Source organism: Microcaecilia unicolor, chromosome 1 (assembly GCF_901765095.1).
Source record: "Microcaecilia unicolor chromosome 1, aMicUni1.1, whole genome shotgun sequence".
In the NCBI taxonomy this organism is placed as follows: Eukaryota; Metazoa; Chordata; class Amphibia; order Gymnophiona; family Siphonopidae; genus Microcaecilia; species Microcaecilia unicolor.
The window spans coordinates 131,598,349-131,623,731 of NC_044031.1; the positions used below are offsets into that span (position 1 = coordinate 131,598,349).

The 25,383-nt window shown below is 47.2% G+C and overlaps 1 protein-coding gene across 1 annotated transcript in view; it reads right to left on the reverse strand.

Moving 5' to 3' along the window:
- Positions 1 to 23,071, reverse strand: part of FAM133B (family with sequence similarity 133 member B) — a 94,786-nt gene extending 71,715 nt beyond the window's left edge. Inside the window, exons 1-2 of the mRNA XM_030202875.1 lie at positions 22,959 to 23,071; positions 103 to 200 (exon numbers count right to left, since the gene is read on the reverse strand). Coding sequence (XP_030058735.1) covers positions 103 to 200; positions 22,959 to 22,982 — 122 coding nt within the window. The 5' untranslated portion in view covers positions 22,983 to 23,071. The remainder of the gene's footprint in view (positions 1 to 102; positions 201 to 22,958) is intronic.
- Between the last annotated feature and the right edge of the window lie 2,312 nt (positions 23,072 to 25,383).

Consider the following 25,383-nt stretch of genomic DNA (forward strand, 5'->3'; position numbering starts at 1 on the left):
CAGCAAACAAAAATAAGGAAGTAAAGACTACAGAACAAAATCTGTAGGGGAAAAATCACCTCTACAAACTGGTAAGACGTCCAAGAAGTTACCCAAACTTACCACGTAGGCCTTGGTCTGTTCAAATAGTCCTGGATAGTTGGCCCTCCTGTCGAAGATGGACCCCGTGCCCGAGCCATGGCTATGGGATTCATGTAAGCCTGCATAGCAGAAAAGGCAAACAAGAACATCTTATAACATTAAAGGCCATACTTATGAGACATTAGTGTGCACTGCTGCCACACCCATGTGACTCCTATGGGTGCATTAACATTCACTGTTTCAAAAACGTGACTAAATAATACTGAAAAGTAAATATTTTGGGCCCAACCCTTTCTCAAAGACTAAAGAGACAGAATGCTTTCTAAACAGAGCTATTGGCTCTTCTTCATAACCAGCCTTTAGAACCCTAAATCAACAGATGCTTTCAAAGCCCAGAACTGCATCAGCCTGTCAACCAAATCAGACCAACTATCAAGTAACTCAACACTTGTGCCAGGATGAAGAGCAGGAAAATGGGAAAACACTTTAAAAGAAATCACCAATAACATCAATCATAGCTTCCAAATTATGCACTCTTGGGCAGATGCATTTCAACTGAAACTTAATGCAGAGAAAACGCAATGTCTTGTACTTACATTACAATATAATACTAATAACTTCACCACTATATCCACACCAAACTTTACCCTTCCCATTTCAGATACCATGAAAATTCTCGAAGTAACCATTGATCGAAATCTCACACTGGAAATTCATGTGAAGAATACAACAAGGAAGATGTTTCACTCAATGTGGAAACTTAAGAGAATTAAACCTTTCTTCCCCAGGGGAATCTTTCGTAATCTAGTACAATCAATGGTACTGAGTCATTTAGACTATTGCAATGGTCTTCTTGCTGGCTGTAAAGAACAAATCATCAGAAAACTTCAAACTGCCCAAAACACTGCGGCCAGACTTATATTTGGAAAAACAAAATACGAAAGTGCTAAGCCCCTAAGAGAAAACTTACACTGGCTTCCTCTGAAAGAACGCATAACTTTCAAAATATGCACTCTGGTGCATAAAATAATTCACGGTGATGCCCTGACCTACATGTTAGACCTTACTGACCTGCCATCCAGGAATGCTAAAAGATCAGCACGCACATTCCTAAATCTTCACTTCCCCAGCTGTAAAGGTCTAAAATATAGATTAATACATGCATCCAGCTTTTCATACTTGAGCTCGCAAATGTGGAACGCTCTATCACTTGACCTGAAAATAATTCACAACCTAATTAACTTCCATAAGGCACTGAAGACACATCTCTTTAACATAACATACCATAATGACTCATAATTGGAACCGTAATTCACCATCATTTATTTAATAATCGGATTATTTTCTCCTTATATTGTATTGTCTAATTTTATTATGTAAGCCACGTTCAATATGTGATACCAATTGTATGAAATTCATGTTCAATATGTGATACCAACTGTATATTTTCCCTTTTTTTTTTTTACCTGACTGTTCATTATATCATCCATGTTCTATATATTACCAATTGTATCTGTACTCTGAAATGGCATAAGTCATTACTGAAAATTGTAAGCCACATTGAGCCTGCAAATAGGTGGGAAAATGTGGGATACAAATGCAACAAATAAATAAATAAATAAATAAATATAATTTCTCGTTCCTTAGCATCAGCAGCAGATGAATCCAGAGTCTTTAGCAAAGCAGCCCTGCAGTAGGGTGAGAACCTGAAGCTCCCGCTGAAAGCACCAAAACTCCAAAAGATGAATCCGACCGAACTGACACCCCCAAACAGCAGCGTCTGGAGAAGGTATGGAATGAAGACCATGTCTCTGCCCCACAGATAGCAAGAAGCAAAAAGCTGACCAAGGATATAGGAGTGCTGGGCAAATTTATTAGTACAAACACCCAACGTGGCCAAGTTTCACCCTACGGCTGCATCAGGGGGTAGAAACTATAGGGGAAAATACCCAGCTTTCTCCTAATAGTTATGTCTCCAAATATATTGCAGCACTTCCTCACCAATAGAGCAGATTCACCTTCTCACTAACAATGGTGCATCCACTAGGAAGTACGCAGACGTGATAGCCCCCTGTGACCCCACAATACCTATAAAAGTCCCAAACAAAGGAGCTGACCAACAGAACTTGTTGATCTGTTCCAAATAGTGAAGGAGTACACGACAAATGTTAGCCAAGCGGGAAGACAAAGATTAACTGAGACGAAAGGCAGAAACCACCGCAGGAAGTCAGACAGGAGTGTGTGCCCAGTCACTCTTCAGGAGAAATCCGGAGGATATCAACAGAACAAAGTCTGGAGTTGCGAAACCCCGCTTGGGCTGAAACCTGGATCTCAGAGGAAAAACTAGACTGCCCCGGATGATAGCCCCTGGTAGCTTCCAATGAGGGCGATACTGACCTAACTGGAAAGATCGTGTAGACACGTCCACAGGTAGACCCTGAGTCTTGAGTTACATAGATCTTCCAGCAACTTCGCAAAACCCTCACCAAACAGTGTGCTATCAAAAGGGAACTTAACCAGCCACTATTTGAAGCTGTATCTGCCGCCCAGTGGCAGAACCCCAGCAAACGACGGCCTGTGAACACCAAAGATATTTGCTTGGGCAACTCACAAAGCAAGTCAAACCAAGAATCTGCCAAATATGCCAGCCCTTTCTCCACAGCTGGCAATTCAGGAGACGGTGGTGGACTCTTGGAAGGCATGCGTACCCCGTTATATCTAGCAAAGGCCGGTTGCAGCAGCACGTGAGCTGCAAACAGCCACTTTACAGAGAGAGAGAACTGCTGAACTTGCAGAGATAGGCTGCGCCAACTCCCTAGTTTGAGGTCGAGTTTGGCTGAGAGGGTCCAAGAGAGATGGAGAGCAACAGCTGAGAAGGAAGGAACCTCTAAAGAGGTCTGATGTGGAATCTGACCCAAGGAAAAACGTCCAAGACAGAGACCATGGCGCCCAGCACTTGAACCTATTTCCATAACCCAGGACCTAGTAGGGAAAATAAAACCCGACTGGGGTGTTAATACTTGCTGATGAGCAACAGGAAGAAATGTCTTCCCTAAGCCTATGTTGAAAGCCCACCCAGATACTCCAAGATTGTGTTGAAATGGAATACCAATCCAAAGGACTGAAGAAGAGAGCTGTCTTGAATGAAACTTGCAGACTGCCTGAAAGGAAGAGTCGCAAACAGCCAATCGTGAGGTATGGATGAACCAGCCACCCATCCTGACGAAGAAAGACTGCCATCACCACTACGATCTTGAAAAACACATCCTCGGTGATGTGAAAAGCCTGAATGACATGAGCAGAAACAGATAATGTTCTCCAAGGATTGGAAAGAACAGAAATGTTCTGTGCGAAGATGAAATGTGAATATGAAAGCCCACGTCCTTGAGATCCAAGGAGGACAGAAACTCACCTGCCGCACTGCAATTAGCACGGACTGCAATGTCCACACTGGAAAAAGTTGAACCTGTGAAGTACACACCCAGGTGGAAAGAATCTCCCTGTTTGGAACTACCAAGCAAAAGGAATAACCTCCTGTTCCCCCCCATCTCACAGGGGGACAGACTTGACTGTGCCTAAATGAATAAGCAATTGCAGGATGGCTTGAACGGGCTGATATGTGGGCTGAAGCCTGCACAGAGGTTCCAAGAAAGGGACTGCAGTGGAATGGGAGAGCACCAGTATGTAGCCTGCGCGTTAGTAGTGCCAAGACAGACTGGACTGAGGAAATTTTGTTTTGTTTTTTTATCCAGTCCGCATGGAACCTGAAGAGGTGTCTTGCTATTATGAAACTCAAGGAGTGCACCGAGACCCCATCATTGGGAGGTGCAGAAAGTATAAATAGACTCAGAGTTAAAGCTGAGATCTTCCAGCAGCATGAAAGGCGAACCCTGAATGTGTAATTTGCCTGGGCTGTAGCATTTGGCCTCACGAAACCTCGAGACGATACTGAGAGAAAGGAAAAGAATCCTGAGGCCTGTCCTCTGGCAACCGAGACTAGTAGGTTGCAAGGTCTCTAACCAATTGCGCCAAAGCTCCTCTATAACTAAAGTTCCTCACTAAAAGGTAGTTCGCGCAATGTGACCTAGAAGCCACCTCAGCTGTCCAGTTCCTAGGCCAGAGCTATCTTCTGGCTCAGAGCGTCAAGAATTGGCTGGCCTGGTTGCGCAGTAGAGCTAACGAGCACAGCTGACAGCCAGAGCCAAATGGTGTAGCAAAATATTCTGCACCATTGTGCACAAGGGATGTCAAACTGCAGCAGGACCAGAGCCAGCAGCCTCTGGACCTCTGTGCTCTCAGTTGATTGCGTTAACCACCAATCCTTCCATCCACACTGAAGTAGATCTGCAAAAATTGCTAGCTGTCTACTACAATAAAAAGATGCTCAAGCTCTGGGATAGAAGCTTTTATAGACAATATAACAGACAGCAAGCAATGCTGCTGACACAGTGGTGGCTGGAGCTAGTATGCAACAGCTTTGGCCAGTGCTAGTGAGCAATACCAGAAAGCAAAGCTGCTGCATAAAGAGCACACAGCTAATCTTTAGCACTGTAGCACTAAGTGAGCTGACCCAGACATGCAATTAACTGCCAGAACAGGGAAACAAGAGGGGAGAGTGAAGGAAAACATGACCCAACAGAAATGGGAAAATTAGGTTCTTACCATGATAATTTTCTTTCCTTTATTTATTTATTTATTTATTGCATTTGTATCCCACATTTTCCCACCTATTTGCGGGCTCAGTGTGGCTTACAATAAGATATGAATAATAGAGATACATTGGTTACAACTAGGTTATGGATTACATTGAACAGGGTTGTGCGAGACATTCGAATATCATTGGGAATATAACAATGGGACATCAACTTAAAAACATTGGAAAGAGACAATGGGAAAAAACATTCATTGTTGGACACCAAGACATTTGGTGTATAAAGTTCTGTGAATAAATATATGATTGACTGGATAGCGGGATGAGGGATAAGAAGTGGATGTGCATTGCATTGGTGAACAGTGAGTCATAGCAGATGCAGCCATTACAGATGGGTTGTGTCTATCAACCAGCAGAGGGAGATAGAGAGCACACTTTTTTCAGTGCCTCATACCAGCTTGCTCCACTGCCTCTCCAGTATTTGAAGCTTCCAAAGCAGTATGGCAAACTGCAATGGGAATAACATGAGCTTTCCTCACAGCGAACGATGGCCCTACAACAAAGGGCATTAACTCAGAATGGAGGGAATGAAACATCCTCCCGGAGGGAATAAACTCATCCTCCAAAACATGAAACTGGAGGGAATTAAGTCATCCTCCTTTAATTGAACAAGAATCCTGAAGACTGTTTTCCGACTTTCTCCCAAGGAGGGAATCTCCAGGAAACACGAACAGAACCTGAAATAGATTTACAGCAGATAGCATCAGACAGGGAGGGATTGGCTGCATCTGCTATGACTAAAGAAAAGAAAATTATCATGGTAAGAACCTAATTTTCCCTTCCTTGTCATCAAGCAGATGCAGCCATTACAGATGGGATGTATCAAAGCAATCCCTAGATAGGGTGGGAACAAGCTACACCACGCGCCAGCACTTGCGCACCAAAATGTGCGTCCCTCCTGGCAGCCACATCCAGCCTGTAATGTCAGGCAAAAGAGAGCTTAGAAGCCCTTGTTGCTGCACTACAAATCTCTTGAAGAGAGTGCTCCAGTTTCAGCCCAAGAAGAGGAAATTCCTCTAGTGGAATGCGCCTTAAAGGCATCAGGCGGAGGTCGGCCCGCAAGCAAATAAGCTGAAAAGATAGATTCTTTAAGCCAGCGGGCAATAGTGGCTTTAGACGCTGGAGACCCTCTGCGAGGACCTGATAGCAAAACAAACAGATGATCAGAGGTCCTGAAAGAGTTAGTAACTCGCAGATACTGCAGCAGAGTCCTGCGCACGTCCAACAGATTCTGGAAACTCCTCCTCGACAAAGGAGGGCAAGAAAATAGGTTGGTTTAGGTGAAACGCTGAAACCACCTTAGGCAAGAAGGAAGGCATGGACCGAACCGTGACCCCGGACTCTGAAAACTGCAGAAAAGGGTCTCTACAGGACAGCGCCTGGAGCTCTGACACCCGTCTCGTCGAAGTAACGGGCCACTAACAAGACGGCCTTCAGTGTCAAATCTTTCTCTGAAGCACGCCGAAGCGGTTCAAAGGAAGCACCCTGAAGGGCCTTCAGCACTAGCCCCAGGTTCCAAGCTGGACAAGGTGCACGCACGGGAGGACGGAGCCAAAGCACCCCTCTAAGAAACCGTGCCACATCTGAATGAGCAGCTAAAGACACGCCTTCAACCTTGCCACGTAGGGAGGCCAACGCTGCCACTTGCACCCGCAGGGAATTATAGGCCAAGCCTTTTTGTACACCATCCTGCAAAAAGTCCAGAATCGGTGAGACAGGAGCCCGCAGGGGTGTGATCTCTCTGGAAGCACACCAGACTTCAAACTGGCGCCAAATCCTGGCATAAGCCACGGAAGTGGAACGCTTGCAGGAGAGTGGTAATTACTTTATTGGAATAGCCTCTGCCTCTCAATTGCGCCCTCTCAATCGCCAGGCCATAAGACCAAATCGGCCGGCGTCCTCCATGGTCACTGGACCCTGTGATAACAGGTTGGGAACCAGAGGTAACTGAAGGGGATTCTCTACGAACATCTGTCGGAGGTCCGCATACCAAGGCCTCCTGGGCCAATCCGGGGCGATGAGAACCACTTCTCCGGGATGCAGTCAAATCCACAGGAGCACTCGCCCTATCAAGGGCCACGGAGGGAACACATACAGTAGGCCCGGAGGCCAGGGTTGAGCCAAGGCATCCAACCCCGCCGCGCGAGGATCTCTCCGTCTGCTGAAGAAGCACGAGACTTTGGCATTGGTGCTTGTCGCCATTAGATCGATCACGGGCTTGCCCCACTTGGCACATACAGTGGTGGAAATAAGTATTTGATCCCTTGCTGATTTTGTAAGTTTGCCCACTGACAAAGACATGAGCAGCCCATAATTGAAGGGTAGGTTATTGGTAACAGTGAGAGATAGCACATCACAAATTAAATCCGGAAAATCACATTGTGGAAAGTATATGAATTTATTTGCATTCTGCAGAGGGAAATAAGTATTTAATCCCTCTGGCAAACAAGACCTAATACTTGGTGGCAAAACCCTTGTTGGCAAGCACAGCGGTCAGACGTCTTCTGTAGTTGATGATGAGGTTTGCACACATGTCAGGAGGAATTTTGGTCCACTCCTCTTTGCAGATCATCTCTAAATCATTAAGAGTTCTGGGCTGTCGCTTGGCAACTCGCAGCTTCAGCTCCCTCCATAAGTTTTCAATGGGATTAAGGTCTGGTGACTGGCTAGGCCACTCCATGACCCTAATGTGCTTCTTCCTGAGCCACTCCTTTGTTGCCTTGGCTGTATGTTTTGGGTCATTGTCGTGCTGGAAGACCCAGCCACGACCCATTTTTAAGGCCCTGGCGGAGGGAAGGAGGTTGTCACTCAGAATTGTATGGTACATGGCCCCATCCATTCTCCCATTGATGCGGTGAAGTAGTCCTGTGCCCTTAGCAGAGAAACACCCCCAAAACATAACATTTCCACCTCCATGCTTGACAGTGGGGACGGTGTTCTTTGGGTCATAGGCAGCATTTCTCTTCCTCCAAACACGGCGAGTTGAGTTCATGCCAAAGAGCTCAATTTTTGTCTCATCTGACCACAGCACCTTCTCCCAATCACTCTCGGCATCATCCAGGTGTTCACTGGCAAACTTCAGACGGGCCGTCACATGTGCCTTCCGGAGCAGGGGGACCTTGCGGGCACTGCAGGATTGCAATCCGTTATGTCGTAATGTGTTACCAATGGTTTTCGTGGTGACAGTGGTCCCAGCTGCCTTGAGATCATTGACAAGTTCCCCCCTTGTAGTTGTAGGCTGATTTCTAACCTTCCTCATGATCAAGGATACCCCACGAGGTGAGATTTTGCGTGGAGCCCCAGATCTTTGTCGATTGACAGTCATTTTGTACTTCTTCCATTTTCTTACTATGGCACCAACAGTTGTCTCCTTCTCGCCCAGCGTCTTACTGATGGTTTGTAGCCCATTCCAGCCTTGTGCAGGTGTATGATCTTGTCCCTGACATCCTTAGACAGCTCCTTGCTCTTGGCCATTTTGTAGAGGTTAGAGTCTGACTGATTCACTGAGTCTGTGGACAGGTGTCTTTCATACAGGTGACCATTGCCGACAGCTGTCTGTCATGCAGGTAACGAGTTGATTTGGAGCATCTACCTGGTCTGTAGGGGCCAGATCTCTTACTGGTTGGTGGGGGATCAAATACTTATTTCCCTCTGCAGAATGCAAATAAATTCATATACTTTCCACAATGTGATTTTCCGGATTTAATTTGTGATGTGCTATCTCTCACTGTTACCAATAACCTACCCTTCAATTATGGGCTGCTCATGTCTTTGTCAGTGGGCAAACTTACAAAATCAGCAAGGGATCAAATACTTATTTCCACCACTGTATCTGCAGGAACACTTCGTCTGCAAGTTCCCACTCCGCCGGATCGATCTGAAGCCTGCTTAGATAATCGGCTTGCACGTTGCTCTGACCTGCAATGTGAGCTGCCGACAGAAACTGAAGATGCAGCTCGGCCCAGTGGCAAATTTGTTCGGCCTGCGCAGCTAGAGCTCTGCACTGAGTGCCGCCTTGTCGATTTATGTAGGCCACTGCTGTCCTGTTGTCCAACATCACTCTGACAGCCAATCCTTCCAGGGTCACTTGAAAACCAGAAGCGCCTGAAACACCGCTTTCAACTCTAGGCGGTTGATGGACCACTCCGACTCCTCGGGTGTCCATAGACCCTAGGCATGCTTCCCCTTGCAATGTGCGCCCCAGCCTTTCAGACTGGCATCTGTCACCACTAGGCACCAATCGGGGAGCGCCAGCGGTATTCCTCGCCGCAGCATGCTGTCTGAGAGCCACCACTCCATACTGAGTCGGGCCGCAGGGAGCCAAGAGAATCTGCATTGGTAATCCTCAGATACTGGAGACCATCTTTGGAGTAGAGCAAACTGTAGAGGTCTCAGGCGCGCTCTCGCCTAGGGCACCAGTTCCATGGTGTCCATCATCGATCTAAGCAGCTGGACAATGTCCCAAGCTCGCAGGCGGGGCATCCTCAGGAGCAGACGGACTGATTCTGAAGCTTGCACCGCCTTTGCTCAGGTAGGTACACATACCCCGAGGCTGTGTCGAACCTGGCCCCCAAATATTCTAGAGACTGCGAGGGGGTCAGGTGACTTTTGGCCAAATTGACGACCCAGCCCAGAGATTGAAGTACTGAGACCACTCTGGCTGTTACATGCTGACTCTCTGCATCAGAGTTTGCTCGAATGAGCCAGTCGTCCAGGTACGGGTGAACCCGAATACCCTCTCGCCTTAGAAAGGCAGCTACTACCACCATAACCTTCGAAAAGGTGTGGGGAGCTGTGGCGAGGCCAAAAGGCAAGGCCCGGAACTGGAAATGCTTTCCCATCACAGCAAACCTTAGAAACTTCTGGTGCGGGGGCCAAATTGGAATGTGCAAGTAAGCTTCTTTCAGGTCCAGAGACGTGAGAAACTTTCCTGGCTGTACCGCCACAATGACGGAGCGCAGGGTTTCCATGTGAAAATGCCGCACTCTCAGGGACTTGTTTAATTCTTTTAAGTCCAGAATAGGGCGAAAAGACCCTCCTTTTTGCGGCACCACAAAGTAGATGGAGTAGCGGCCGCAGCCGTGTTTGGCGGTAGGTACCGGGGACACGGCCCCTATCTGAATCAGACCTTGTAAAGTCTCCTCTACCGCCGCCCGTTTGGCGGCAGAACCGCATCAGGACTCCACAAACACGTCTCTTACAGGGGCGTCGAATTCTATTCTGTAACCATCTCTGATCAGGTCCAAGACCCACTGATCTGAGGAAATGTTGGCCCACTCCTCGGCAAAGAGGGAAAGACGTCCTCCGGTGACAGGACTCGAGGAGAGGGCCGGCGCACCATCATTGAGAGGGTCGCCCTTGAACTCTAGGCCTTGAGCCAGTGGCTGTGGAACGTTTGTCCGAGCAAAAGGAGTTCCTCTGCTGAAAACGGACATGAGAAGTGAACCCAGCAGAACGCCCCGGGCGGTACCTTCGAGCTTCACGGAAGAGAGGTCTGTAAGAGGAGTGGACCGCCGCACCCTTAGAGGAAGGCCGAGGCCTATCTTCGGGCAAGCGCTGGGGTTTAGCCTCACCCAGGCCCTTCACAATTTTCTCCAACTCCTCACCAAACAGGAGAAGGCCTTGAAAGGGCAACTTCACCAACCTTTGCTTAGAGGCCAAGTCCGCTGCCCAATGCCGTAGCCAAAGAAGACGGCGAGCAGCCACTGCTACTGCCATGTGCTTAGCCAAAGCTCTGACAATATCATAAAGGGCGCCAGCAAGAAAGGACAAGGCCGACTCCATCCGCGGAGCCACATCTGAAAAGGGCTCTGCTCCATCACCGGGCTGTTCCACTGCCTGTTGCAACCAAGCCAGGCAGGCTGTAGCAGCATAACAACTGCATGCAGACACCCGAATAGTGAGACCTGCAATTTCAAATGACCGTTTAAGTGCTGATTCCAGTCTACGGTCTTGAATATCCTTCAGGGCAACACCTCCTTCAACAGGGAGGGTAGTTCTCTTTGTCACAGCTGTGACTAGGGCATCCACTTTAGGCATAGCAAAGCGAGCCATATGCTCCTCACTCAGAGGGTATAATTGCCCCATAGCCCTGGAAACTTTCAAAGGTCCCTCGGGGTCAGCCCATTGAGCCGAAATAAGCTCTTGGATGGAGTCATGCAAAGGAAAGGCTCGAGCAGGCTTTTTGGTACTAGCCATCCTAGGATTCACAGAGGAGGCTGTGCCACTGGCAGGGTCCTCAATAGAGAGAGCCTGCAGGGCATCAGAAATAAGTGCTGGCAGCTCATCACGGTGGAAAAATCCTCACCACGGAGGGATCGTCCAGATCCTGAGTCACTTCTGCACCAGACTCTGGCTCCTCAGACCATGAAGGCCTGCCAGAGTCCTCCGAATCCTCGCAGCCCGACCACGGGGGGGGGGGGGGGGGGGGGGGGGGGGGGGGGGGGGGGGGGGGGAATGGAGGTGCAGCACTCTCTGAAGGGGAATGAGGCCATCTGCACTTCATATTCTGCCAATTATCAGGGAATAACGCCTCAGAGGGCATACCCAGGCTAGAATCCACCGGGGGGGCATTAGAAGAGGCCCATGCCGGGCTTTGTGGGAGAGCTCTTTTAAGCATGTATGCTTTATGCATTAATAAGACAAAATCTGGGGAGAAAAACTCACCCTGGGCACCCGGATCTCTGCCGGGGCTAGTAGCTCCCATATCAGCCTCACTCCGAGGCCTCCCCCCGGGCTCAGGACTCTCCGTCTCAGTGGAGGTCGCGCCTTGTGGTAAATTCAAAATGGTGCCCGCTGCCAGCTCAGAGCGCGAAGAATCGTCACTCGCCATGCTCGGGCCGGCTCTAACGTCTGTACAGCACGATTTACAGAGCCCCACTGCTGATCTGCGCATGCCACACTTGGAACAGCGCTTTACTGTCTCCGCAGCCATCGCCGAAAACGGCGGCAAAATTCAAAATGGCGGTTCGCGCCAAAATCGCCCCGATCGTGGGCCCACCCGGAGGAATCAGAAAACACTCTTACCTCACTGGACCGAGAATCACAGCTCCGGTCCCACAGACAAAAGGCAAGGAAAAACCTCTGTTCCAGCGTCTAAGCGCCAAAGCGCGACGCAACTTTTTTTTTTTTTAACGCTGTGAGGAAAGCAGAGGTAAATAGAACTCCGGAGGCTCAGGTGAGTGGGAAAGGCAGGGGAAAGGCGAACCTATGTGCCTGCATCCACTGTTGGTGGGGAAGGACAGGGAAAGCTATGCAATGTGTCCACATCCACAGAGGTATGGGTAAGGCAGGGAAAGGGCGAACCTATGTGCCTTTAAAGTGAAGCTGCTATAGCCTCCAACACCCCTGCTAACAACTGGCAAAAGCACAGGAGCAACCTCCAGGCAGATTTTAGATGGAGCTCGAAGAAGCTGCAGCCACTCTGCTAGGGGAGATAGAGAATACTGAAGAGAGGCAGTGGAGCAAGCTGGTATGAGGCACTGAAAAAAGTGTGCTCTCTATCTCCCTCTGCTGGTTGATGGACACAACCCATCTGTAATGGCTGCATCTGCTTGATGACAAGGAAAGAGGTGATTATCACAGCTGCTAATAGGATGCACCAACCAGCCTGAAACCTGTGACCTGCATGCCTAAAGACATCCACCCTCCAAAATAACAGTTGTGCTTCTCAAGCACCGAAAACACTTGCCCCATCCTTGGCCACCTTTAAATCTAGACTGAAAGCCCACCTCTTTAACATTGCTTTTGACTCGTAACCACTTGTAACCACTCGCCTCCACCTACCCTCCTCTCCTCCTTCCAGTACACATTAATTGATTTGATTACTTTATTTTTTGTCTATTAGATTGTAAGCTCTTTGAGCAGGGATTGTCTTTCTTCTATGTTTGTGCAGCACTGCGTACGCCTTGTAGCGCTATAGAAATGCTAAATAGTAGTAGTAGTAGTCTGATCAAGCTCCTCAGCACAACGCTCCTCAGGAAAAAATGCCTCCTCCTCTAAGGAGGGCATATCCTGGTCATGAGCACAAAACAAATCCTGCTCAGCTTCCTCAGAAAGTCTGCACTGTTTGTGAGCTACAGAGGCTCCCTCCAGAGACCGCCTACCTGGAGGATCCACAGGCGCAGCCTTATGAAGAAGAAAAGCCTGGTACATCTGTACCACAAATTCAGGAGGAAAACCTCCTTCCCCCAATGAGAAAACTGAATTTTGCAGTGCAGGAACAGGCCCAGCAGTAAGAAAGGCCTGCAAAACAACCGGCAGCATGGCATTCAAAATGGCGGCGTTTCCCGCCAAAATCGGCACCGGAGACGCGACTGGCACCATAACATTGTACTTGGGCCCTCCCCCCCCCCCCCCCGACGGTACCGCCGATTTATCGGTCGCTGCACCCTGGTCCTCCACAGCAGTGCAGTACCGACACACACCAGCCGCCCCTAAACCCCGTCGCTGACAAACCAAACAATGGAGTTTCTCCGACACTGCTACAGAAAAAAAAACAAAAAACAGCTGATCCCTCTGACACAAACCGCTCCAGAGCTCCCCTGCTTGGTATTACTACTCACAAACGGCTCTGCCTAGACAGCAGACCGGGAGGTTTTTTTTTTTTTTTTTTCAATTAGTAGCTGCCTCTCCCACCTCTAAAGCTCTCCTCCTCGAGGGGGCTTGAAGTAAATTGTATATTGCTTAAAAGCAAACACGGCTAGCAAAGACAAATTAGCCAGCAATCAGGGAGGATAGGGGGGGAGGGACTCGGCCTACCGAGTGTGGCACCCCCGAGGCTCTGAGGGACCCCCAAGGGTTTCAGCCTCCAAAGAGCAGGGGTTTTTTTTTAATGCACAGTGACAGAGAAGAAAATTACACCAACACTGAAAACTGAATTAAAAGAGAAAGAAAGGAATAAAAAAGTCTGAGACTGAAGGGCTCACTACCTTCCACCTGCTGGAGACTGAAATTACTGGATCTTTCTCTAGCCGGTAAGGGCTCTTATTGGCTCTCTAGAGTCACAGTTTTTTCTCAGTCTCCACCTGCTGGAAAGCGTACATAACCCATCAGTCTCATTCTGGGCCGGTCCGGAGGGACGCTAAGGAACTCTGGGTTCTTGTGTACATTCACTATCAAGACTTATCTTGAGGTTTTGAATCTCCAATCTTTCTCTTGGACTAAAGATCTCAGGAAGTTCATTGCATCTGTTTCATTACATTATGAGCTTACTAATTAAGAACCGCTGTTAGGTATTAACTCGGAAGGGTTAATTTATGTAAATCTATGATTTTAATCTAATGTTGTGTTTTTGGTTAATTTGGGGATGAGGGGATAGACAGTCCTGGAGGGGGGGAGGGGGAGAATTGTTATGATTTTTATTTGGACAAGATGGGTTGTGAGGGTCTGTTACTGGGTGGGGGAGGGAGATGAAGCGACAGATCAGATATGGGGGATGTTACAGGTGATGGTATGGTATGTTAAGATCACATGGTTTAAAATTTCAGAAGATAACACTGTTGCAGTCTAATACGTGTGAGGTGGAAGTACTTCAATTGGGTGTACTGAGCACACTGTTGGGGTTCTTTAGATAAAATGTTTAAAATGTATGGATACCAAATTAAAGTGGCTACTTGGAATGTTTGTGGCCTGAACAGCCCGATAAAGAGAAAATGAATTTTGAAACGATTTAGAAATGAGTGGGTTGGTATTCTTTTACTTCAGGAGACCAAGCTTAATCCTGTAGAATCAAAGAAACTGAAGAGAGGTGGTTGGGGAGAAGTATTTTATTCTTCAGGAGACTAAATGAAGAAAAAGCATTTGAAGGGGGGGGGGGGGGGGGGGCTAGAATTGCTGTCATTAAGATGATGATTCTCCTCAGTTTTTATTTCACTCAGCAGCCAATTGAAATCCCATGGGCAAAATTTAAACAGTGGGATAAAATGTTAAGTCACTTCATATGGGGAGGGGGTAAGCAGCCCAAGAGAAGCTTGGCAAAATTATCCCTTCTCAAACAGAAGGTGGAATGGATCTACCTAGTCTCTGGTATTATAAGGTAGCAGTACTCAAAGCTCTAAAAGATCACTATGATCAACTATATGACAAAAATTGTGTGCAGATAATACCAATCAGTCTTTGTCAGTCTTTACATTATGGAAAAAAGCAGTAGGATAGAAGACCCTGAGGCAATGGTGGCTGGGCATAGTTTCCTGCACTCTCTAAAGAGTCACTGGACAACAACTAAGGGAATGCTAGATATATCTGGTAAAAGTCATTCATTTAGTCAGTTGAGCAATTATATGCCTTTCTCTTCTAATTATTTTAACCCTATACGGAAAGCGTCAGAGGCATAGATTTGAGATATCGTAAGGATCTGTGTACTCAGGAGAATGTGAATCTGTAGCATTTACAAGAACTTTCCATGAGCACCAGTTTCAGGCTAATCTTGAGAGAAAACCTAAAGAACTGGAAACAATATTATTTAAGGCCTCTACAGTCATACACAGGCAGTCTTGCAGGCTGATACTCCAACATAGTACACCTGTTCATACCCATTTCAACCAATCAGGATGACTTTTATTCTCTGCAATAATTGTGCTGCTTTAGTTTCAAGGCCAATCATCTGGAAACTTAAAGCTTGTCCTATCTGTCTTCAGCTATCTACTTTAAAACAAGAGCTCTATAAAGTAATGCAAGAATTAGATGCAATTAAAGCAACTTATAGGACTGTGCAGAATCATAACTTCTCACCACTGCCTCAGAGAATAAAACCACAAAGGAACAGATGGTTCACAGTAGGCTCAGGCAGAATTCGTCATGTGACACAGAAGCATCCGCCCACACAAGTGTTGCCACTACAAAATTCTTTTGCTCCACTACAGCACTGTGATGTTCCTGAAACTAAAATTGAAGCAGAAGAAAAAGAAAAAGCAAGGAAGAGGGAACAAAAAGAGGAGAAGGTACCCAAAGAGAAAAGACACTCACAAATCACTAAACCCAAAACACATACTAGGAAATGTAGTTGGAAAGCAATGACCACAAATGCTCACAGTCTAAGCAATAAAATTCATGACCTTCAAGCCCTGATGTTGGAGACTGACTTGGACATAGTTGCAGTCACAGAGACATGGCTCAATGGTTCCCATGAATGGCATGTAAACATACCAGGCTATAATCTTTTTAGGAAGGATAGAGAGGGACGTAAAGGTGGAGGAGTAGCTCTGTATGTGAGAAATGATATCGCAGCAACTGAAATGACAGGGAAGTGGGGAAAGGAAGAAGCGATATGGATCACCTTAACAAGAGAGGATAGAACCTTAGTCCACGTGGATGTTGTCTACAGACCCCCGACACAATTGGAGGAACTGGATAAAGATCTGATCGCTGATATTCAAAAGTTGGGGAAGAAAAGAGAGGTGCTGTTGTTGGGAGATTTTAATCTGCTGGATGTAGATTGGAAAGTTCCTTCTGCGAAATCGGAAAGAAGTAGAGAGATTGTGGATGCTTTCCAAAGTGCTCTGCTCAGACAAATGGTGACGGAACCCACAAGGGAGGGAGCGACGCTGGATCTGGTGCTCATGAATGGAGATAGTGTGTCAAATGTCCGAGTGGCTGCGCACCTGGGAAGCAGTGACCATCAAACGGTTTGTTTTGATATAACGGCTCATGTGGTTAGCGGCCACTCTAAACTCAAAGTCCTGGACTTCAAGCGAACTGACTTTAACAAAATGGGGGAATACCTGAGGAAGGAGCTGATGGGCTGCGAGAACGCACAACATGTGGAAGGACAGTGGTCCAAGCTGAAAGAAGTAATAAACAGGGCCACAGACCTTTATGTAAGGAGAGTAAATAAAAGCAAGAGAAAAAGGAAACCGATATGGTTTTCAAAGCAAGTGGCTGAGAAAATAAAGGCTAAAGAGTTAGCGTTCCAGAAATACAAAAAATCTCAAGTAGAGGAACACGGGGAGGAATACCGGATGAAACTGAAAGAAGCCAAGAGAGAGGTACGTCTGGCGAAGGCGCAAGCGGAAGAACAAATGGCTAGAAATGTACGGAGGGGAGACAAAAACTTCTTCAGGTATATTAGTGAAAGGAGAAAGACTAAAAAGGGGATTGTGAGACAAAAAGATACAGGAAAACGCTATGTAGAAAATGATGAGGAAAAAGCCAATTTGCTAAATAGATACTTTTGTTCTGTTTTCACTGAAGAAAATCCTGGGGAAGGACCGAGAGGGACTGGCAAAAGTACACCTGAGAATGAAGTGGATAGAGCACCATTCACGGAAGAGAGTGTATATGAACAACTTGGAAAGCTAAAGGTGGACAAAGCCATGGGGCCGGACGGGATCCACCCCAGAAAACTGAGGGAGCTCAGAGAGGTTCTGGCGGGTCCTCTCAAAGATTTGTTTAATAAATCCTTGGAGACGGGCGAGGTACCGAGGGATTGGAGAACGGCGGAGGTGGTCCCTCTTCACAAAAGTGGTGATAGGGAAGAAGCTGGAAACTACAGGCCGGTAAGCCTCACTTCGGTTATTGGAAAAGTAATGGAAGCCATGCTGAAGGAAAGGATAGTGAATTTCCTGGAAGCCAATAAGTTGCAAGATCCGAGACAACATGGTTTCACCAAAGGGAAATCATGCCAAACGAATCTCATTGAATTCTTTGACTGGGTGACAGGAGAATTAAATCAAGGACGTGCTATGGACGTCATCTACTTAGATTTCAGCAAGGCTTTTGACACGGTTCCCCACAGGAGGCTCTTGAATAAACTAGAAGGGCTGAAGATAGGACCTGAAGTGGTGAACTGGATTAGGAACTGGTTGACGGGCAGACGCCAGAGGGTGGTGGTAAATGGAGTTCGCTCGGAGGAGGGAAAGGTGAGTAGTGGAGTGCCTCAGGGATCGGTGCTGGGGCCCATTCTGTTCAATATATTTGAGTGACATTGCCGAAGGGTTACAAGGTAAAGTTTGCCTTTTTGCGGATGACACCAAGATTTGCAACAGAGTGGACACCCCTGAGGGAGTGGAAAACATGAAAAAAGATCTGAAGAAGCTGGAAGAATGGTCTAACGTTTGGCAATTAAAATTCAATGCGAAGAAATGCAAAGTGATGCACTTAGGGAGTAGAAATCCAAGGGAGGCGTATGTGTTAGGTGGGGAGAGCCTGATAGACACGGACGGGGAGAGGGATCTTGGGGTGATAGTATCTGAGGACCTGAAGGCGATGAAACAGTAGCCGTAGCGAGAAGATTGCTAGGCTGTATAGAGAGAGGTGTGACCAGCAGAAGAAAGGAGGTTTTAATGCCCCTGTATAAGACGTTGGTGAGGCCCCACCTGGAGTATTGTGTTCAGTTTTGGAGGCCGTACCTTGCGAAGGATGTTAAAAAAATGGAAGCGGTACAAAGAAAAGCTACGAGGATGGTATGGGAGTTGCGTTCCAAGACGTATGAAGAGAGACTTGCTGACCTGAACATGTATACTCTGGAGGAAAGGAGGAACAGGGGTGATATGATACAGACGTTCAAATATTTAAAAGGTATTAATCCGCAAACGAACCTTTTCCAGAGATGGGAAGGTGGTAGAACAAGAGGACATGAAATGAGATTGAAGGGGGGCAGACTCAGGAAAGATGTCAGGAAGTATTTCTTCACGGAGAGGGTGGTGAACGCTTGGAATGCCCTCCCGCGGGAGGTGCTGGACATGAAAACGGTAACGGAATTCAAACATGCCTGGGATAGGCATAAAGGAATCCTGTGCAGAAGGAATGGATCCACAGAAGCTTAGCTGAAATTGGGTAGCGGGGGGAAGAGGGGTTGGTGGTTGAGAGGCTAGGATAGGGGAGGGCAGACTTATACGGGGTCTGTGCCAGAGCCGGTGATGGGAGGCGGGAAATACTGCTGGACAGACTTATACGGTCTGTGCCCTGAAAAAGACAGGTACAAATCAAGGTAAGGTATACACATATGAGTTTATCGTGGGCAGACTAGATGGACCGTGCAGGTCTTTTTCTGCCGTCATCTACTATGTTACTAGTTTAAAAAAAATTATCATCTTGTATTTACCACAACTTGATTGATCTAACTATACCACACAATTAGCAGCAGCATCAAGTGTGGGAAAAATGGCTGGGTAAGCCTTTCGAATCTGATAGCTGGATACGTATTTATGAATACATTTCTAGATGGTCTCAGGTCACAAACTATCAACAGCTGCAATATATGTTAGTGATGAGGTTATAGTGGTACCCTGCCAAGGTTCCTTCTCCCCAAGATATGAGCAATGTAGGACAAATGGGGAATTATGAACATTTATGGTGGGATTGTCCTAAGAATCAATGTTTTTTGACTCAGATCTGGGCATACTTGAGGTGGTGGAGTGGTGTCGTATGGCCACCTGACCCAAGATATGTTTTTTGGGTTTGCTGCCTGATAGAACCTCATGCCCTCCTAGTACAGTTGGTGGCGTCCTTATTACTGGCATCCAAAATGACATTTGTGAGATCCTGGAAGAGTCCAGTAGGACTGGTGAACTCCAGGTGGAATCAGATATACGCAGAAATTAGTGTAATATATGGTAACATATATTAAATGTTTTTTCCGGGGCTCTGGGAGGGGCTTGTTCCAGGGTTTTGGTGGAGGCTGCTGGCTGGAAAAGGTTTTAAGTTTAGTTTGGGAATTGTTAATGGAGTTAGGTGAAGAAAGTGTGAGATGTTTCTTAAATGTGGTTTTATTTTAAAAGAAATAAACCATGATTAGGTGGGAATTGTACTTTAAAATGTTCCTTTCTGTTTTGGGTACAAGTCAGGTTAAAATTAACTTTGAAATTCTCTGTGTAGTAAGTTTTGCAGTAACTTCTATGGGGGAGGGAGATTCTAAACAGATCAGAGAAAAAAAAAACTTTCTTTCTCTGACAAGCTGATTGGTTGAGTGATGTCAGATCCAGTGTTGCCAGGTGGGCGGTTTTACCGCCCAATTGGGCGGTTTTCCGCGACCCGCCGCAGGAAATTTTTGCCCGCGGCGGGTTGCGGTTTTTTGGGCTTCTTTTTTTTCTTTTGGGCGGTTTTCAGGCGGTTTTTTCGGCCGCGGGGGGCGGGGTTAGTGACGTTTTGGGCGGGGTTAGTGACGTTCTGGGCGGGACCGGTGACGGGGAGACGGGGCCTGTGACGGGGAGGCGGGGCCGGTGACGGCGGGGGCGTCAGGGGCGGGGTTTGAGTTTGGGTGGGTTTTGGGCTGTTTTTAGGCTGGATTGGTTGGGGAAAAAATTTTCCACCTGGCAACCCTGGTCAGATCCTCTGGGGGGGGGGGGGGGGGGGGGGTGAGTTGCCAGGGAGACTGGAGTGAGCAGAGCGACCAGGGCTGTGAACATGGATTGAGAAAGAAAAAACGTATAGTGTGTGTCTGTGTAAAAGTAAGAATAAAAGTATGGATTTTGTGAGTTTAAAGTGAAATGTGATATTCAAAAAGGGTACTTTAATATTGAAAGTGAGTGAAGGTGAGCTTTGGTGCTGAGAAAGAGATGATTTGAGCTTAAAAGTGAGTACTTCAATAAACAGACTGCCTTTTTCATGATTGTGTTGCTGAATACATGTGGGGAAAAACTGATGTATTTTGGGTGGGAGAGAGCTGTACTAATAGAAAGCTGTGAGAAGTTTTAAACCAAATTTAGTTTGGTTTGGAATGAAACAGGTATGTATGTCCCAGCATGCAGTGAATGGAATGGTTAAGTTCTAAGGGAATTTAAGGTCATGGAAGGTGGAATGAGAGTCTGTAGGCTCAGGTATTAAGTGGACACATGGCTGCCTACTCTTTTTAGAATAGGGGAAAACAGTTGAGACTCAGGTTCTGAGAGACTGTGATTTCTGCTGGTAGTTATACTAAGTGAAAGAAACTATAAGGGTGTCAGGAAAAAGTGTGTAAGGATTTTAACTCTGACACAGGGGAAGGACTGAGAGGTGAATCTGTGATTTGAAGAAAGAAGCCATTAAGCTGTGTCTGGGGGGAAGGTGTGTTGTTTGTGAGAGTTCTGAGTTCAGTGCAAGCAAGGTTTGGAATCTGACTTCAGAATAAAGAAAATCTAGCACTGCTGTTGTCTGAGTGTGCTGTATTCTCCAGATTGATCTGATAGCTGTGAAGGGAAAAGTTATGCTTTTATATGAAGTCTGTGAGATGGAATGTTGAAGCCTGCTGGATCATTTTAGACTAGGGAAACAACAGTGAGAAATAGGTTTTGTAGTGAGAAAACCTTTAACTTATTTTATTTCAATTAGAGAGTCTGGCCACAGTATTGAGAATTGGTTAATAGTCACCAGAGCCTGAACAAGAACAGAGGGAGTTCAAGGGTCTTGCCTCCATTTATTTTCTTTATAAGTGAGGTTTAGGGAGAAGAAATCTGGGGGAGTCATCCTCTGAAGGGTTCCAGATAAGCTCCAACGCAAGAAAGACATCACCTAAATAAATTCAACCACAGCTAAGTGAGATTGCCAAGGGTGTTGAAAGAAATATATTATTTTTTCACAACATTTTAAGGGAAAACAAAGGAACAGACCATCAGATATTAAAAATCCATGAGATCCCTGCAAAAACACCAATAGTGCACACAAAGAGACCAATTTCTACATCAGGAAAGAGAATAACCACAAATATCTGATTTTGATAAAAGACAATTTAAATACTTTTCTGAAAAGGTTCTTTTCCACCTTTTTAGGTGAAACAGACAAAGTTAAGGGTATACATGTAGTTCTACATTTGAATGTTGAATATGTTATTGCAGTTCTATTAAGCTTCACACTAATTGTGAATTTGAGTTTATTTGAATGAAAATTTGCTTGCATTCGTATTCAATAAAGAAAGAGATAATTTGCAAATCTGAAAGTTTGGTCCTTCCATTTCAGGAACAAATCCTAAATTTAGATTCTTTTCCTCCTTTATTCTTTGAGAGTAAAGGACGAGGTTAGTTTATTTGTTCCACTCCCTTGGCTGTGAGTGTGTGTTCCCTGGATATTCGCCACGACTACAAACATCAGGTATCTGGGAGCACATCACTACAGTCCAGCCGAGAGGGGTGGCAACATTAGAAAATATGAAAAGATAACTGTGGCCTTTACTGGGGATGGTTGGATTACCAACAACTGATGCTTTATTTGATTTGCTTAAAGTCACGATGATGTATGCTTTGATCTCCTGTATGTTAACAAAATGCCTGAGTTGATATATTAGTTCTCTTCTTAAGAATTTAATCCCCTGCCTGTAGTCATTTGGGAATGAGGGAGGATAGGAAAGAGGATGGAGGAAATAGGGTGGGTATAACAAAAATTGTGAACTTGTGTGGATTGTTAGAGATTTAATTATTTTTCTATGTACAGATAATGTTCTTATTATGGTTTTTCATTCTTAAGTTTTCAATAAAAATAATTTTTAAAAATACTGTAGCAGTCAGGTGCTTGAAATCTCCATAAACAGTTGTTCTGCTGCCAGCCCTCAAATGGAATTGTTGCAGGTCTCCTCCTCCTCCTCCTCCACTCCCTCTCCTCCTTCTGTATTTCCCTTGTATTATTGTTTGCAGCAATGAAACATGGGAAGGCGGTGGGGAGTTTAAAACTTTTGATCAGCTGTGAATTGTTTTCAGTGTGTCAGGCAGGTGAACAATGTCTAGGTGTGACACAACAGAAGAAAGATTGAGCACCACTGCCCTAGACCCTACAGCTTTCTCAGACAGCAGAGGAATAACCTAATAACCAGAGGTGCAGCCCGCTGCGAACCGTTCAAATCTTGCCACGGATGCTCTTTAGCAACGCATGTCAAACTGTTAGCTCAGATATAAATATGGTTATAAATCCACTTGGATAAGGAAAAGATTCCTGTATCTCGCCTTAAGCTTTGATTTAATCACGAATGAGAACTCCGAGGGACAAGGCAGAGCACAATGGAGTGGGGCAACCTCGGTCGCCTTTCAGACACGGGGCAATCGGCTCCAATGGCACTGAGCCCTTCCCCCACACCGAAGAATTATTAAAACTGATCTGTTAATATGGAGACCTCTAAAGCTCGGGGGGGGGGGGGGGGGGGCGCATTACAAGAGCAGTGACAGAGGGGGGCAAGCCCAGCCTGGCTCCGACTCGCGCGCACAGAACCCCGCCGCTTCAGATTCCAACGCCGCAGTCCCGAACTGGGGACGCTGCGAGTACTCACCACGCGATTGTCTCTCTTGCCCATGTTGCTGTCGCACAATGGCAGAAAATAAACGAAAACGGGCCCGAACCAACGGCTGCAATGCTACCAACACTCTCCTCCGCAGCCCCCACCGCGCGCACAACACGTCGTAGACAAGCTGAGCGCCACCGGATCGCACGCTCTCACCGTCACCCGGTGCAGCGCCACCTACAGCCTGGGAGGCGCAGCGCTACACAGGGTCGTGCACTAACCTTTCAGTTATCTCTTGGGAAGGTGTGTAGGAGCATGCCTCACAGAGACAGAGTCTCCAGGAACATCTGTGAACCATGGAAGGGGGTTTGGTACTGACTGATAAGTTGTTCTTGCTGGATGTCAGACTTGTGAGTTCTTGTACCAAGTAGAGCGCTGCTGGGCCCGGTACTCAGACCAGGTTCTGCTTGGTGGTTGGACAACCCCGGGTTTCAACTGCGCTGACCGCCTTTCCCCAGAGGTTGAGCCCCTAGGTGTGGGCGGCCTGCAGGACTTACAAGATGGAGCTGGAAGCGGGGTGGTGAACGTATCAGCCAGGCAGGCAGCAGGCAAGAGAGTGATCCAGGTACAGGCAATGTCAATAGGCAGGCAGCAGGCAGGGGAGTAATCCAGGTACAGGCAAAGTCAATAGGCAGACAACAGGCAAGAGAGTAATCCAGGCACAGGTAAAGTCAATAGGCAGGCAGCAGGTCAAGAGAGTAATCCAGGTACAGGCAAAGTCAGCAACGAGGGACAAAGTAGAAAAGAAGCAAACTACAGAGCAAGTAACACCTACCAAAGTAGAAGCCAAAGCACTGAGGCAGGGAAGGGTTCCACAGAAATAGTGCTGGCATCAGGCATTCACTGGAAACAGCTGAGAAGAGTAAGGGAAGCAGCCAGGCATCCAATAGGGAAAGAGCAGAGGAGGCAAGGGAGAGCCCATAGGTTAAGGGCTGAGAGATGGACAACCAGGACACTAGTCACGGGGATCCAAATCCCCATGGAGCAAGGAGGCAGGGCAGAGATGCTGCGAAGGGAACCCCGGCCCTACACCGATGGAGGGAGTGCCATTACCGGCAAGGTAAGGGGCGTGACAGTACCCCCCCCCCCCCCCTTGAAGGTTCCCCCTCCGTCCTGGTCCGGACCAGATCAGGAGCGTGGACATTGGTTGCGGGCTCCCAAGAATTGTCCTCAGGACAGTGGTGTGCTGGAGCCGGCTCGCACCGGCTCACAAGAGCCGGTTGTTAATCTTTCTACCGACTTGCGAGCCGGTTGTTAAATATCGCGAGCCGGCTCTGGCTCTCCTCCCTCCCTCCGGATCCGGTCCCGCTCACCGATTCCTTGTTCTTCTAATTCTTTGGGGCAGGCAGTCTTGCCTGCCCGCTGCCAACTGACTCTCCCCCACTGCCGATTCGCGCTTTAAAAATGGCCACCGAGACTTCGGTGGCCATTTTGAAACGTGAATCGGCAGCGGGGGAGAGTCAGCTGGCAGCGGGCAGGCAAGACTGCCTGCCCTGAAGAATTAGAAGAACAAGGAGTTGGTGAGGGACTGGATCCGGAGGGAGGGAGGGAGGAGAATTCTCTGACAACTCGGGAGGGGGTGGCAGGGGAGAGAAGGGAGTCGCTGGGCATGGGTGGAGGGAGGGGAGAGAACTAAGGGTCGCGCTGGGTATGGGTGCATGCAGGGGAGAGGAGAGGAGGGTCACTGCTGGACATGGGTGGATGGAGGGCAAGGGAGAGGAGGGTCACTGCTGGACATGGGTGGATGGAGGGCAGGGGAGAAGAGGGTCACTGGGTATGGGTGCATGCAGGGCAGGGGAGAGGAGGGTCACTGCTGGACATGGGTGGATGGAGGGCAGGGGAGAGGAGGGGAGAGAGAAGAAATGCTGGACATGGATGGAGGGGAGGGAAGAGTGAGGAAGGAGATGAGATGAGGGAAAAGAAAGAGAGGAGAAAAACTGCACATGGATGAAGAAAATAGGCAGAAGCTGAAGACCAGAAATGAAGAAGAAAGGAAGAAAGGAAGAAATAAATGGAAAGGAAGCCCTGGAAACAGAGTTAAGAGGACAGATAGCAGCAGAATCGGATACTGGGCCAGCATGATCAGAAAAACAGTCACCAGACAACAAAGGTAGAAAAAAAATCATTTTATTTTCATTATAGTGTTTGGAATATGTTCACTTTGAGAATCAGGTGCTCAACATTAAAAGTTTATATTTATTAACTTATTTATGGCATTTTATCGCACATTAAACATGAATTAGATTGGAACCTGGGATCATTTAATTGTTTTTTACTGGAGTAATGCATTGCCACCTTCCCCCCCCCCAGGCTCTCTCCCCGGCTATAGCCAGCTCTGCAATTTGGGGGGGGGGGGTGCAGCGGGGGACCGGGGGGGGGGGTGCAGAGGGGGACCAGGGAGAGAGCCTGTTGT